At 37.9% G+C, this 14,567-nt stretch overlaps 1 protein-coding gene across 1 annotated transcript in view; it reads right to left on the reverse strand.

The window, feature by feature from the left end:
* SYNE2 (spectrin repeat containing, nuclear envelope 2) overlaps positions 1-14,567 on the reverse strand; it is a 257,316-nt gene that overhangs the window by 205,560 nt on the left and 37,189 nt on the right. Inside the window, exons 9-15 of the mRNA XM_006756713.2 lie at positions 13,805-13,906; positions 10,473-10,610; positions 4,726-4,890; positions 4,027-4,139; positions 2,796-2,958; positions 1,307-1,385; positions 335-522 (exon numbers count right to left, since the gene is read on the reverse strand). Coding sequence (XP_006756776.1) covers positions 335-522; positions 1,307-1,385; positions 2,796-2,958; positions 4,027-4,139; positions 4,726-4,890; positions 10,473-10,610; positions 13,805-13,906 — 948 coding nt within the window. The remainder of the gene's footprint in view (positions 1-334; positions 523-1,306; positions 1,386-2,795; positions 2,959-4,026; positions 4,140-4,725; positions 4,891-10,472; positions 10,611-13,804; positions 13,907-14,567) is intronic.

Here is a 14,567-nt window from a genome sequence, read left to right on the forward strand (position 1 = left end):
AATGTGTCTCTATGCTATCCACTACTCTAAGTCTTTTATTTTCTTTAAAAAGAAAAAAAGTAGTAATCAATCTTCCAAAAGCTATACTGTGTACGTAACTTATACCTCAATAAAGCTGTGTGTGTGTGTGTGTGTGTGTGTGTGTAAAACCTATACTGAGGAGGAAATGTCTTTGGCAGTTTCATTGGAAGAAACTGAACTCTTTCCGAACCATGGAGAATTCTCCAACAGTTGAGCTTATTCTTCCCTGGCGCCTAGTTTTTGGACTGAAAATGAGGGTCTCCAAACAATACCAAAAAGTACAATTGAGCAGATGCTATTGGACTGCAAATACCTCTGTAATTTGTTCCTTCTTTGTCTCCTCAAAACAAGCCTTTAGGAAGCAGAGCTTTTCCGTGTAAGTAGTCCAGCATGCCAGAACTTTCTGCAGAGTGGACTTCACATTATCTATATTTTTTCTGCACATAGAAATATTATGTTCCATCATCATATATTGTTCACTAACATTCTGATATTCTCCACCTATAATGTTAACAAAACAAAAAGTAATTTTAGAGAACAGTTTTTTATTAATAAAATACTGTTAAGAAAAACATGTGCATATTAACAGTGGCAAAAAAAGTATGTACTCTGACAATATTAAAAGTAAATGTAAGAATTTTCCAAAGAAAACATGCATGTAAAACATTAAGGTAGACCTGGCCAGGTGACTCGGTTGGAGTGTCGCCCCTTACGCCAAAGGTTTCAGGTTCAATTCCTAGTCAGGACACATACCCAGGTTGTGGGTTTGCTCCTGGGTCAGGGGCATGCACAAGAGGCAACTGATCAATGTTTCTCTCTCACATAGATGTTTCTTCTCTCTCTCCCTTCCTCTCTAAAAATCAATTAAAAAATAAAACATCTACACATATAAAAGCCTAAGCGACCAGCCGATAGGCCGACTGTTCAACCGGCCAACCAGTAGCTATGACACACACTGACCACCAGGGGCAGATGCTCAATGCAGGAGCTGCTGAGCTGCAGTGACTGGACAGCTGCGGTTCTTGGGTGACACACCCGGAACCAGAGAAGAGGGAGCCTGATTCCATGGTGTCACGCAAGAACCACCCTCTCGCAATTCAGGACCCTGCAGGGGATGTCAGAGAGCAGGTTTCAGCCCAATCCCCACAGGCCAGGGCAGGCCAAGGGACCCCACCAGTGCACGAATTCGTGCACCAGGCCTTTAGTTAAGGTATAAAGAAAGTTAAAGAGATAAAATGCTATTTTTAAGTGACTATTCCATCAAAAAGTAACAGTATAACTTTACCCAAATTCTTATGAATTTCTTCACATTTCTGAAAAGAAGATTCAAGTTGAGCTAGGAAGTCTTTTTCTTCAATAAATTTCTGGGGAAAGGGAGATGGAAAAAAAACATATTGACAGTTTACACTTTTTTAAATGTGCAAAGAAATCCAGACATAAACATATAAACATTGATGAAACACTTAGGCACCAAAATTTCTTTAAGGCTTTAAACTACATATTTGAGTAGGAAAAGAAGAAGAGCAGTTCACGACGAGAGAAAGTTAAGTTCTAGGAACCGTAACTATGAGTATGAACATTTTGCTGGTATGAAACCTAAAAAATTCATCTTAATGTGATGATAAGGTTCCACAATGGTTTCCTCTGGTGGGAAAAGGCACGTGAAATATTTATAGCAATCTCAAAACCCCCTACCTGACATATTTACTAATATTGTAGAATCTGTATCAGTTTCTCTTATTTCATGTACCAGTATTTTTTAATATTGAATAATTTTATCAGATAAATTTACAGTATGTTATAAAAAGATAGATCCATCTTGCAAAAACACTTGAGAAATTACAATTAACTAAATTATTATGTGTCCTATACAAGCAAAGTATGCTATGGAAAAATGCAATTAATCAATAACTGATATTTTTGTATACTTATCATGTATTGATTGTATGCTTACTTAAATGGAAAAACAATCAAAGAAAGAAATGAAATAAAATATTCAAAGTCTAGTCTAAGTTAGAATGATTCTTTCTATTTGAGAATGTACGGTGTTTAAATCATATTTGTAAATATATCTCTCTTGTTTTTCAGTTTTTGTACTTAAAATTTACAATCTTGGACTATTCTTTTTGCCCCTCATTCCAAAAAGAGGGATAGAGCAAGAATGATGACAAGGACTAACTGTAGAAATGACATTCCTAGGATGCTTTAGTTTTAATTTACTAATGACCACACTTATATTTAAGTCATTTGCTATATTTTTTCCTATAAATTTCAAGAGCTAAACTCTCTTCCTACAAAAAGCCTCAATGCAAAATGTGCTGTTTTTCCCACCCTGAAAACTAAAAGGCTAAATTGAGCAACACAGAAAAATAAAAAAGAAAGAACTTAAAAAAAAAATACCTGATAAGCTAAGATTAAAATGTTCTAAGAAAAAATTTAATTTTTGGACAAAACCATTTATCTGGGTGGGGCAAAAGATATCCAGTAAGTGAAAATAGAAATTTTTAATGGAAATAACATTGAAACTTTCTCTAACTATTGTGTTAAGAGGTTAATTCAAGCTCCCCTGTTGTAGTAAATAATACTGTTTTTTCTTTCTTACTCTTTACTGATGCCTGTAATTCTTTTCTCCAGGCAATATTTAAGCTAATGGAAGTTACCAAAAAACCCATCTGGAAACCTGAAAAGATAAAGGGAAATTGTGCCAAAGGAAAACGCAAACCCAGCACCCAGATATGGAGAACAGTTTCCAAGGCATGAAATAAAAAGCTTACATGCCAGTCTTCCAGCAGCAATTCCACCGATTCTTTGCTCCCATACTTGATGTTCCAAGCCTTCAATTTTGATTTCACTTCATCTAGCAAACCAAGGACTGAGCACTTATAGTAATGAAATTCAAGAAGTGGGATGAATTTTTTCCCTGAAATATTGTTGATTCTGAAAAATAGTGCCGGTTTTAGAATGTAACTTAATATGGGCCAAATGTCAGACATGTGGCATTTTAAAAACATTGGGGCTCTAACTTTTTTTCTTTTAAACACATGGTACTCAGATGTATCCTCAAATCTTTTTTAAACAAAGTAAAACGAACATTGTGGCTAGATATACAGTAATTATTTCTAAGGTGAAAACATGTAACGAAACATTTTCTCAAGAAATTATAACCCTGTTGAGAAATTCTATAATAAAACATCAATACCCAGAATATTTTACGAAATTTGAAAACTTCCGCATAACTTCAACATTGACATATTAAAAACAGCTTTCATTATTAAGGAAAATATCTTCTTATTATCATTCTAATAAGTTGCTTATAAATAACGAGAAAAGAGCCCAGCCCATGGCTCAGTGGTTGAGCATGGCCCTATGGACCAGGAGGTCCTGGTTCGATTTCAATTCCCGGTCAGGGCACATGCCCGGGTTGCGGGCACATGCCCAGTGTGGGGCGTGCAGGAGGCAGCCAATCAATGATTCTCTCTCATTACGGATGTTTCTATCTCTCTCTCTCTTCCTCTCCCTTCCTCTCTGAAATCAATTTTAAAAATTAATTAATTAAAAAATAAATAATAACGAGAAAAGAGAAGGTGATGCGGATCACCATCAATTCTATAACCTTTGTATTTGTAGTACCCGAGTTTATCAAGTGCTCTCATGGACCTCCTCTTATTTCACTCCATGGCCTTGTGAGGCAGGAACACGGTGACCATCATTAGCCTATATTTACAAATGAGCACACATGCTCAGAAAGGCGGAGGAACTTGGCCAAAACCAAGATACAGAGCTCAGTTTCTGACTGCAATGCAGAACTTTTCTACCACCACATCCTACCATCCAATAGAAAGTATGCTAGCCTGAGAGTGTGTTACTATTCCGTCAAACAGCAAGGTACAGTTATCAAGATTTAAAGATACTTGTCAGAAATTATCTAAAAATCTTTTCTAGTCCCTACTGCACAATTTAGTGCTCAAACATGAATGGTTTCAGCAGCTGTGAGGTGTTACAAACCGTCTTTGCATTTCCTCCAATTTGTAAGCTGGCACCAACGGCATCTGTTTTTCATCTCTATTTTCAAATGCCAGGAGAGTGTTCAAGTGACAGTCACATTTATCCATCAGACTCTGCAAAGACATTTAGCATGACAGGACGAGGTTTATTGTCAAACATTGTAATTGAGGGCTTGTTCATCTCATTTGCTCTCTGCATGCATTGCATCTTTTTTTAAAATTATGTGTTTTATTTTTAACTAAGATGTTTCTGAATAAATATTTTCATCATAAATGTCTTAAACTAGATCAGTTTTACAGAGAAGCAGACTGCGGTTTCTTTGGCGAAAGCATTATTAAAATCTTTTGTTTTTGGGTGTAGTTCCTATCCCTTGCTGCAATGCTATTTATTTCACATAGCAAATTCTTCATGACTTCTTAGTCTCCCACATTTAAACCAGTTTCCCCTCCTTTTCTGTCAGACTTTCAGTAGGTTTAGAACACACTGATTCTACTGTTACTGTTTCCACCTTAAACTAGCACAACGTTCATGAAGAACATGAAAGTACCTTTCAGGTCTCGTGTCTCCCCAAGGGACTAATTCTAAACTACCCTAAAATACCCACTGTATTTCCTTCCCTTCTTGCCAGGACAAAGTCTCTCTCAAGAGAAGTCTTAACAAAGTATAGATTTTTCAATGCTTCTTTTTTTCTTTTCCAACCTTGAATAAAGCCATTTTCTCCTCCATTAGCGCTATGGCTTCATAGTAATCGTGGGAGGTGGGCAAGTCAGCCTCCGTGAGCCCCTCCACCTCCCGGAGCCAAGCTTCGATTTGGTGGAGGGGAGAAGGCAAGTCATCATTCAGCTTGGTTTTCCACACGTTCATCTGAAAAAAAAAGGAGGGGAACATGTTCTTCAGCAGACATTCTTCTAGTTTATTTCTTCATACATATCATGTTTAATTCTTTAAAGTTTCTCTGACCCGTTAAGGAAATCTTTATCAATGGATAAACTTCTTAGTTCTAAAGATCACTGCTGATCGAGAAGATAATTTAACTGCTGCAGGAGAAGAGGGCGCAAGAATAAAAACAAATGTTTTGATAAATCCGTAATCAGTTATGAGAGGGAAATTAGAAATATTGAAAGCACCCCTCAAGCGTGGGTAGATTCAAATGTTGTATGCCCTGTGCTCTCTGACATTACAACTACACCTCGCCAACAGATTGATAAATTAAATTTCCTCATGTGCCCTAATTGTATATTCACATCAAATATCTCCATACGTCTCCTGACTATCTGTCCTTCATTGAAACCTCCCACAATGCAGGCGACCTTCTTCCTCGGCCTTCCCACCAATCCCTACGTGCACACAAGTCACACAGCTGCCAACGACAGATTTCCCCAAACACTGACTGCACCCCCAGCTCTCGCTCTTGCTGCCCCTTCCCCTTACTAAGTACCATGGAAACTCACATCCTCACTCATTCACACATTCACTCATTCATTCATTCATCCACTGAACAAACAGGAATAATCTACTGTGCTAAGCGGTGGGGATAAAGATACAGAAGACTTCTGAAGTGGACAGGGGACATGTGATTACACACCACCGAGTACTGGCAGCAGCTAGACACAACTTAGATGTGCGCACATGGCACAGGGTAAATATACTCAAAAATGAAAGTAAGAAACAGACTAATATATAACATCAATTTACACAACTTAAAAATAAATGGACACAAAAACACAACACGCATATTGCAAAAACATAAAATAAAAAGATACACACTAAGGACCTCACAGTGTTGACCTAAGGAGAAAGGAAGGGATTGGTATAAAAGGAAATAAACACACAATTAAACAAGTGAATAAAAACAAGAGCTGGGCCTCATGCAGACCCAACTGCCATGAAGGGGCAGTAAGTTTAATACCATCTTCTACATCTGAGGGTCAACCAGATGAATAAAAGTTACAGCTCTTGCCTGAACCACCGAGCGGGAGAAGCAGATAAGAACACAGCTGCAGGCACGTGTGGTCAGCAATATAATAAAGCCAGGCAGACATGCCAGTGCAAACCTGGGAAGAACACGAACTCAACACCAATGACCAGAATTCCTAAGTCCGATAAACCTGCAGCTCCGAAGCCACCACCTTTCTTGGTGACCCTATTGAGAATGTGATTTTTTTAATCTGAATCCACATGGTTCTTTTGTGGTGTTTTTGGAATTCTCATTTCAAAGACACCCCTATGAGATCAAGCACAAATCAAAATTTGTTTCACTCAAGTCATTTCCTCTACTGATCATATGTATTAATTCTTTTCTCTTTCCGTTATATTTCTACTAAATGAAATGCCACTATTCTTACAGTTAAATTGTTTTTCTATAGAGAAAAGAATAAGCAAAGTTTGAATTTTATATGGGTTATTTGATTCATCATTCCTTCAAAAACATTTACTGGGTACCTACTACATGCAAAGCAAATATAAAAAAACAAAAAACACTTAATCAACTACCCAAGAATAAAGATGTCAAAAATTAGGACAAAGCTAGGCTCCTTAAAGGCAGTCAAATGGAACTATTCATAAAATAGAAGTATTAAATATTATTGATTTTGCATTTTGTTCTGCATTTTTTCATCACTACTGAGATATAATTAAATAAAATTGTAAGATATTAAAAGTATACATTGTGGTAATTTGGTATATATATATACATTGTGAAATGTTTCCCACCATCTATGTAATTAACACAGCCATTGCTTCACATATTTATCTTATCTTTTGTGTGTGTGTGTGACCACTTAAGTTCTACTCTCTTAGCAAATTTCAATGATATAATACAGTGTTATCAACTATAGTCACCATGTTTTATGTTAGACCAGCGGTTCTCAACCTGTGGGTCGCGACCCCTTTGGTGGTCGAACGACCCTTTCACAGGGGTCGCCTAAGACCATCCTGCATATCAGATATTTACATTACGATTCATAACAGTAGCAACATTACAGTTATGAAGTAGCAACGGAAATAGTTTTATGGTTGGGTCACAAATGAGGAACTGTATTTAAAGGGCCAGAAGGTTGAGAACCTCTGCGTTAGACCCTCAGACCTTATTCACCTTTTAGCTGAAAGTTTGTACCTTTTTACCAACCTTTCCCTATTTCTCCACCTCCCCGTCCCTGGCAATCACTTTTCTCCTCTGTTTCTGAGTTTGACATTGTTTTTAGATTCTACATATAAGTAATACCAGGCAGTATTTTGTTTTGCTTTAATTGTCTTGCAAGTTTATTTTCTCAAAAGGCGTATGGCAAAGGACAATTCTATAATCTTAAATCACTAATGGTTTATCACTAAGCCTCCAGTTAGAAAAACAATGAAAAAAGTTTCATTATGTTAAGTTTTTGAGTGCACAGGCTGACGCTCTATTCACTGAGCCAAACCGGTGGGCTATGTTAAGTTTTTAATATAAGCAAATTAGATGCATTTTTATTATATCTGAATTTTTGGGTGCATTTGCCAAAAAAACAAAGTAGAAAATTGCTATGTGACTGAGTTAAAGAGAGGCTACAAATAATACCTCTAAGTCAGCTGTTATTCTTTCCACAACGAAAAGAAAGCTGCATGTTTTTGGAATGAAACCCCCTATGTGCTTTCTGACTCAGGGCTGCCCTCCATGAAGTAGTCAGGAGAGGAAAGATAAAAGGCAACGTTTACCTTTAAATCCACTCCTGTCTCACTTAACATAGATAACATGGCTCCGCCCTTTCTTTCTCCCTGTTGGAATAAAAGTTACAACTCTTGCCTAGACCACCAGGCAAGAAAATTTCTATAAGATCTTGTCAGGTCAAAATAACATAATGTTGCTATTCTTCATAGCGGGCTTAAAATGAAAAACCTCTTACTAGGAAGCTCTGAGATATCTGGGTTCTCAAACAACTGAACCAGAAACTATCTAGATGGTATTTCCTGTTATACACCTGACGACATTAAAATTACTACGCCGCATTTTCCCACACCAAGAAAATGAGCTTCATTCTACCGAAGGGATGGATTTTCTACGTACAATTAATTTGCAGCACTCAACCTTGCAAAATAGTTCTTTCTATGGTTTTTTCTCATTATTTGGGGTAATTTTTCCAAATCATAGTCAGAAAATCAGGTCAGGTCTCTGTGGCCTGGGGCAGCCTGAACTGTACAGACAATATGTCTGTTTTGCGGAGGATTTGGAACAGAGAGCCCGTGCTCTTCACAGGGGTCACCGTCAGAGCGAGGGATCAATGAGCACAGCCACTGGTGGGAAGATTTCTGGAGCTGCACTGCTTCTCCGAACGTAGGTGCGCTGACAGGGCGGCTTTTTGAAGCCACTAGAATACTATTTGACACTCTTTGTAAATGGTGTGAACAATGTACTCTAAAACAGGCTGTCACTGCTGATGGCCCGGAGCCTGGAGCAGGGATCAGCAAACTTTTCCAGGGCCGAAGAGCGTTTTTGACTTGCAGGTCATGCTATCCGTGTAACAACTCTGTAAATTCACTAAAAGTCATGTAATTATCCATTTAAACTGAGTGAGTTCTATGGTATGTAAACTATACCGCAATAAAGATATCAAAAAAGAAGAAAAAAGAATGAAGGCCAAATAAAGATATTAAGACATCAAAGAAAAGTACGAACTTGTCAGCCACAGGCCTGCATTATAAGTTAAAGGAAGTTTTCAGGCTGCAGGAAAGTAAGTTCAGATGGAAACTCAAATCTCTTGAAGAAATGAAGAACACTGGAAATGATAAATATCTGGGTAAATATAAAAGACTAATTTTATCTCTCACTTTCTTTAACATGACTGTTTTGAACAAAAATATATAGCATGGTCTTGGGGACTTTAAAACGCATGTCTGTAACATGTATACATATTTACATACAAAGCAACTATAGCATAAAATATGAGAGATAAATGAATCAATTTAATTGCAAGTTGCTACATTTTAAAAAGTTATACAATAACTTAGAAGTTATTTAGACTGTAAACATTTTAGAATGTATATTGTAATACCACTAAAAATATAATAGAAAGATATAGAGCCAAAAAGCCAATAAATTAAAATGGAATTCTAGAAATATTTACAATCTAAAATGAGACAGGAAGAAAAAGAATAGAAATACAAAAAAAAAACAGAGGAAATAAACACAAAAAAAAGAGTAAAATGGTTACCTACATTGAACCATATCAATAATTACATTAATGATTACATGACTAAACATTTCAGTTAAAAGGCAGAGATCGTCAGAGTGAATAGAAAGCAAGATCCAACTATATGTTGCCTATATGAGATGCAATCTATATATATAAAAGCCAAGCGACCGGAACGGCGGAACGACTGGAACAACTGATCACTATGATACGCACTGCGGTGGCCAACCAGCCCAATGGGCCCCTGATTGCTGCCCCCCCCAACTTCCTGCGGCCCATCCCCCTGGTCAGCCTGACCCCTGATTGTCTCCCTCACCCTTATCAGGGGTGGGGCCAGCCAGCCAACCTCCCTACCCACTGCCGGCCCAGCCCTGATTGGCCCCCATCGGGGTGGGCCGGCTGGACCCCACCTATGAACAAATTTGTGCACCAGGCCTCTAGTTTAAATATAAAGACTCAAGTAGGTTGAAAGTCAATGAAGCAATCAGCAAGAGAAGACTCGAATGATTGTACTGATATTAGATTAAGTAGACATCAAGAAAAGCAATACTGCCAGAGATAAAAAAGGAATATCTCATAGTAGTAAAAATGTCAATTCCTCAGGAAGATATAACCATCATAAATGTACACACCTGATGACAAAGTGTAAAATATATGAAGCAAAATTTAACAGAATTAAAGGAAGGATACAACTGATAGAACTGGACAAAATGTCAGTCAAGACCAGATAATCTAAACACTATCAACCGCCTTAATTTATATTTTTAGAACACTATATCCAATAACTTACAAAATACATGTTCATTTCAAGTGCAAATAATATGTGCACCAATATGCGCCATATCCTGGGCCATAATACAGATTGAAATCACACAGATATATTCAGCCACACATACACACATTCATCCTTACATGTCTCTCTGGGTTTATCCCAACCCCCTTTGAGCTTCTATTGATAGTGACACATGACACTGGTCCATGGTGGAGAGGAAGCTGCAAGTGAATCAGAATACGGCTAATCTACTGAGGCAAGCCAAGAATTGATGGCAAACTTAAGAACTTGATAAGCATGCGATTTTCTTCTAAGTAGAATACTATACATTCCTACTTAAATATCAACCGTTACCCAAATGAGACCATGGAGAAAATGTTGAGAGCACTCTCCCAACTTTCTGAAGCAACTATCTTGTATTTTAAAGAATTCCTCATGGAAATCTGAAGTTCTCTTCCAACAAACAAAGTTGCCCAATGAAAATGTTCTTCTAATTAACATAACATAGCAACCTGGTAGTTGAGGCCATCCCAGGCTTTTCTCAACTGTAGCTGATCTTCATTCAGCTCATCCAGATTCCCTTTCATCGACAGGATGTCCAAAACGGGTTTTTTTCCTTCACTGAAGGACTCCAAAAAGGACAGCAGACTCTACAATTAGAAGAATATTTTAAAGATTGAAATGTTCAAATCAGTTTACAAAATGTCAATTGTAACTGAAAGGTCCGTGGCTATAGGTTATATTAAAGTTTTTACTCAGATAAAGGTAAAATTCCCTAAATTCAGGATCCTCTCACTGATCCAGTTTCTGTCTCCAGTACCCCCGGATAAGTCAGGTGCCATCCTGGTGACCTAGGCCACAGACTGTTCTCACATCAGTACTGTTGGATTTGTATGAGAATAGAGAAGCAAGGACCCTCAGTTCTAGAGGACAATTCAGGATGGCACATGGAAAATGTGAGTTTGTTTGTCCTTCCCAAACTTGTGTTCACAACAAAATAACGGTAAGAGAAAGTGAGAATATATGACAGCAGTCACCGTGTATAAATGGTTTTGAGCCCTGGTTGGTGTAGCTCAGTTGGGAGAGCATCATCCCAGGCACCAAGAGGTCACTGGTTCCATTCCTGGTCAGGACACATGCCTAGGTGGCAGGCTCAGTTCCCAGTAGGGGGCATGCAAGAAGCAGCCAATCGACGTTTCTTCTCTCATCAATGTTTGGCTCTCTCTCTCCCTCTCCCTTTCTCTCTCTCTCTCTAAAATAAATAAAAACTTACCTTTAAATGGTTTTTGAGAAGTTTATGATTAACTAAGCTTGAGCCAATTCTTCTCAAGTCATCTTATACAGACCTTAGAAAATACTTTGTCTCTGATCTAAAAATGTTAATAAAACTTTTCTTGGTTCGATTTGTGTGAAATAGTGGTGTGCAAGTCATCAATTCCATAGAATTTAAAACATTATCATTATTAGTAGCATTTGTAATTAAATTTTATGAGCAAACTGAAGGATTAAAATATTTTAATTCTTTTTGATAATTATTAACTTCATAAAGCCTTTTAGTTAAGAAACTTGAATTGGTGGCACATTACTAAATCAAAAAACATATATGAGAGTAAGACACTTCACCAGACACTGAGCATCTTGTCAATGAAAAATGTAGCAGCCCAGAGGGAAGAGGGACGAAGCACAAGAAGTCTACACAGTTCAGGTGAAAGGAAAGTGAAAATATCTGATCCCTTCCTTCCCCAATGGCTCAAAACCAGAAAGGATGGTGTGATGGGCAAGCCACACAATCCACTGAATGTTACTGTGGGAAAGGCTGGAGTCATCCAACTTCCTTTCTAACAGATAGGGAAATGGAGGCCCAGAGGTGCCATGAGCTGTGTAGGGACATGAGAGCATCTCCACCTCATTCAGGATGGAGAATCAGGGAGGACAGAGTTACATAGACAATGGATTCTAAGAAACAGGACTGCGGAACCTTGACTTTGGCTCCTGTGTAATTCTGTGATGGCCCCATTCCCAATTTCCTGATTTTTCTTTCATTCAATACTCACTCTGAAAATTATGGTCTGCTCTAGACCAAGAATTATAAAACTTTTACTATAGAGGCAAGATAGTAAATATCTTGGGCTTTATGGACCAATGGTCTCAGTAGCTACTATTCTACTCTAGGGTTATAGCGTGAAAGCAGCCACAGATAATCCTTTAAAGGGGCATGGCGATATTCCAATAACACTGTATTTAGAGAAATAGGTGGTGGGGTCCACAGACCACAGTTTGCCTATCTTTGCTCTAAAACAAGCATGTCAAACTCAAAGGCTAACACGGGCCAAATAAACAAAGTTTAAGTTTATGTGGGCCACAAAAAAAAAAAACAAAAGCTTCAATTTTGATAGAAACGTAGGTTTATTTTAATAGAGACATGCTGAATACAAAGGGCTGAAATAAATGAGTAATTGTTAACATAAAATAACAAAACACTTTAATAAAAGTTAATATTTTTTCTTGAACATCACAAGGAAAGGAAATTAATTAGAAGAAATATGTTAATATCACTATTCACGTCTTGCTAATGAAAAGGAAATAGGATTCTACCAAGTCTCCTATCTACCTACTCCAGGACTTCTGTGAGAATCAAATGAGATGAGACACGGGAAAACACTTCACAGACATTGGTAAAACTGTAAAATGTTTGCATCTGGTTATAAAGCAAGTTGGGTTCCTGGACTGAAGAAACTCCAAGGAGGCTAGTCGCTAGGGAGAGGAAGCTGGGCGTAGCTATGTGATGTCATTACCCAGCGCCCATAGCCACTGTTTTCGGGCTGGGCTGGGCTGTGGGCCGCATTTTGCGCCTTGGGGTCTTGGCAGCTTTGGCTGTGATTTGGTGGGGTATCTCTCCGGGGTGGTGACGGGGCCTGTATCCCACTTGGAGGAAGCCAAGTGTTGGTTTCTCAGTGCCAGGTCTGTGTTGCCGTTTATTTTTAAATGGCCAGTGCGAATCAGAACAGCTCTTGTATTGAGCATCTGCCCCCTGGTGGTCAGTGTGCGTCATAGCTACCAGTCGGACGGACAGACACTTAGCCTTTTATATAGAGAGATTATGTGTAACAGGATACTGTAAAAATTAAGTTACAAAATTTTTATTAAAACGTTTCTTAAATACCATTATATTGGCTGGGCTGCAAAAATATTCATTGTGGGCCACATGCAGCCCTCAGGCAGCGAGTTTGACATGCCTGCTCTAAAACCTTGCTACTCAAAGTGCTCTTAGAACCACCAACAGCAGCAGCAGCAGCTTGACCTGGGAGCTCCTTGAAAATGCAAATCTCAGGCCCTGCCCAAGATCTACTAAATTTGAATCTGCATTTTAACAAGATCCCTCAGGTGATTAATATGCACATTAAAATTTGCAAGTCTCAGAATTCAGTCTTAAAAGTTGTTAACTTAGTATTTAAATAATTAATTCTGAAAGGCTTTTTCTGAAAACATCCCACTCTTCCATAAGTGTAAACTGCAAATCAATTACCCTTTAAAGCAGTGATGGCGAACCTATGACACACGAACTCATTTTTTTGGTTGATTTTTCTTTGTTAAATGGCATTTAAATATATAAAATAAATATCAAAAATATAAGTCTTTGTTTTACTATGGTTGCAAATATCAAAAAATTTCTATATGTGACACGGCACCAGAGTTAAGTTAGGGTTTTTCAAAATGCTGACACGCCAAGCTCAAAAGGCTCGCCATCACTGCTTTAACGTCATACTTGGCATTAGTCATAGTCCTACCTTCTGATGAGAATGAAATGAGTTAATAATTTTTTTAAAAAAGAAGTCATACTTACTTCATACTTTTTATAGTAGGTCTCATTTTCTGATTCATTTAGCATCTTCTGTAGTTTTTTCTCTTGTTGCGTTAACCAGACCATGACATCTTTCATCGTCCCCTGAAATTCACACATGTGTGCATTTAAAATTCTATCCTAAACACACTTGATTTTTTTAACAATAAAAATTAACAACTTCAAATATTAGTGAAATAATGTAATCATTACACACCAGTGACTCATTGTGCCAAAGAGCAGTTTTGCTTGTTAACACAACACCTTACATTTTAAAGGGGATTGAAACTAGCATCTGAAGATAATATGCTAAAAAAAAACGGGCAAGAAAGTCCTCCACTTTTTTTGGCTTATACATTTCCATTGTTCTTCAAGTTTAGAGAACATTATTCTAAGTTACTTATTTAAAGCAGGCATTTCAGAATACTGGCTTCCAATTGAGGGGAACCAAACTTCTCCCACCCAAAAATGTGCCTTATGGCATATTGATTTTAAGCTGGTTATTAAGGAACAAGAGTCAGAAAGAACCTTTGGCCGCCCCCTTACTTGCCTAAAGGAATACAGAGAGGGGGGAAAAAATGTTTAAAGGAAGGAAGCACTGCCTTCGTGTTTAAAGGAGGAAAGGGAAGACCAGGTAGACACATGCCAGTCAGGTCTGAGTGCCAGTCAATCACACCTGAAAGAGACGGCGGCCAGAACAGGCATTGCCACTGCAAGGACGTGAACCCTAAATATTTAAACTTTGAGACAAAGGAGCCACTCTCTC

This window comes from Myotis davidii, unplaced genomic scaffold (genome assembly GCF_000327345.1).
Source record: "Myotis davidii unplaced genomic scaffold, ASM32734v1 scaffold474, whole genome shotgun sequence".
NCBI classification, from domain to species: Eukaryota; Metazoa; Chordata; class Mammalia; order Chiroptera; family Vespertilionidae; genus Myotis; species Myotis davidii.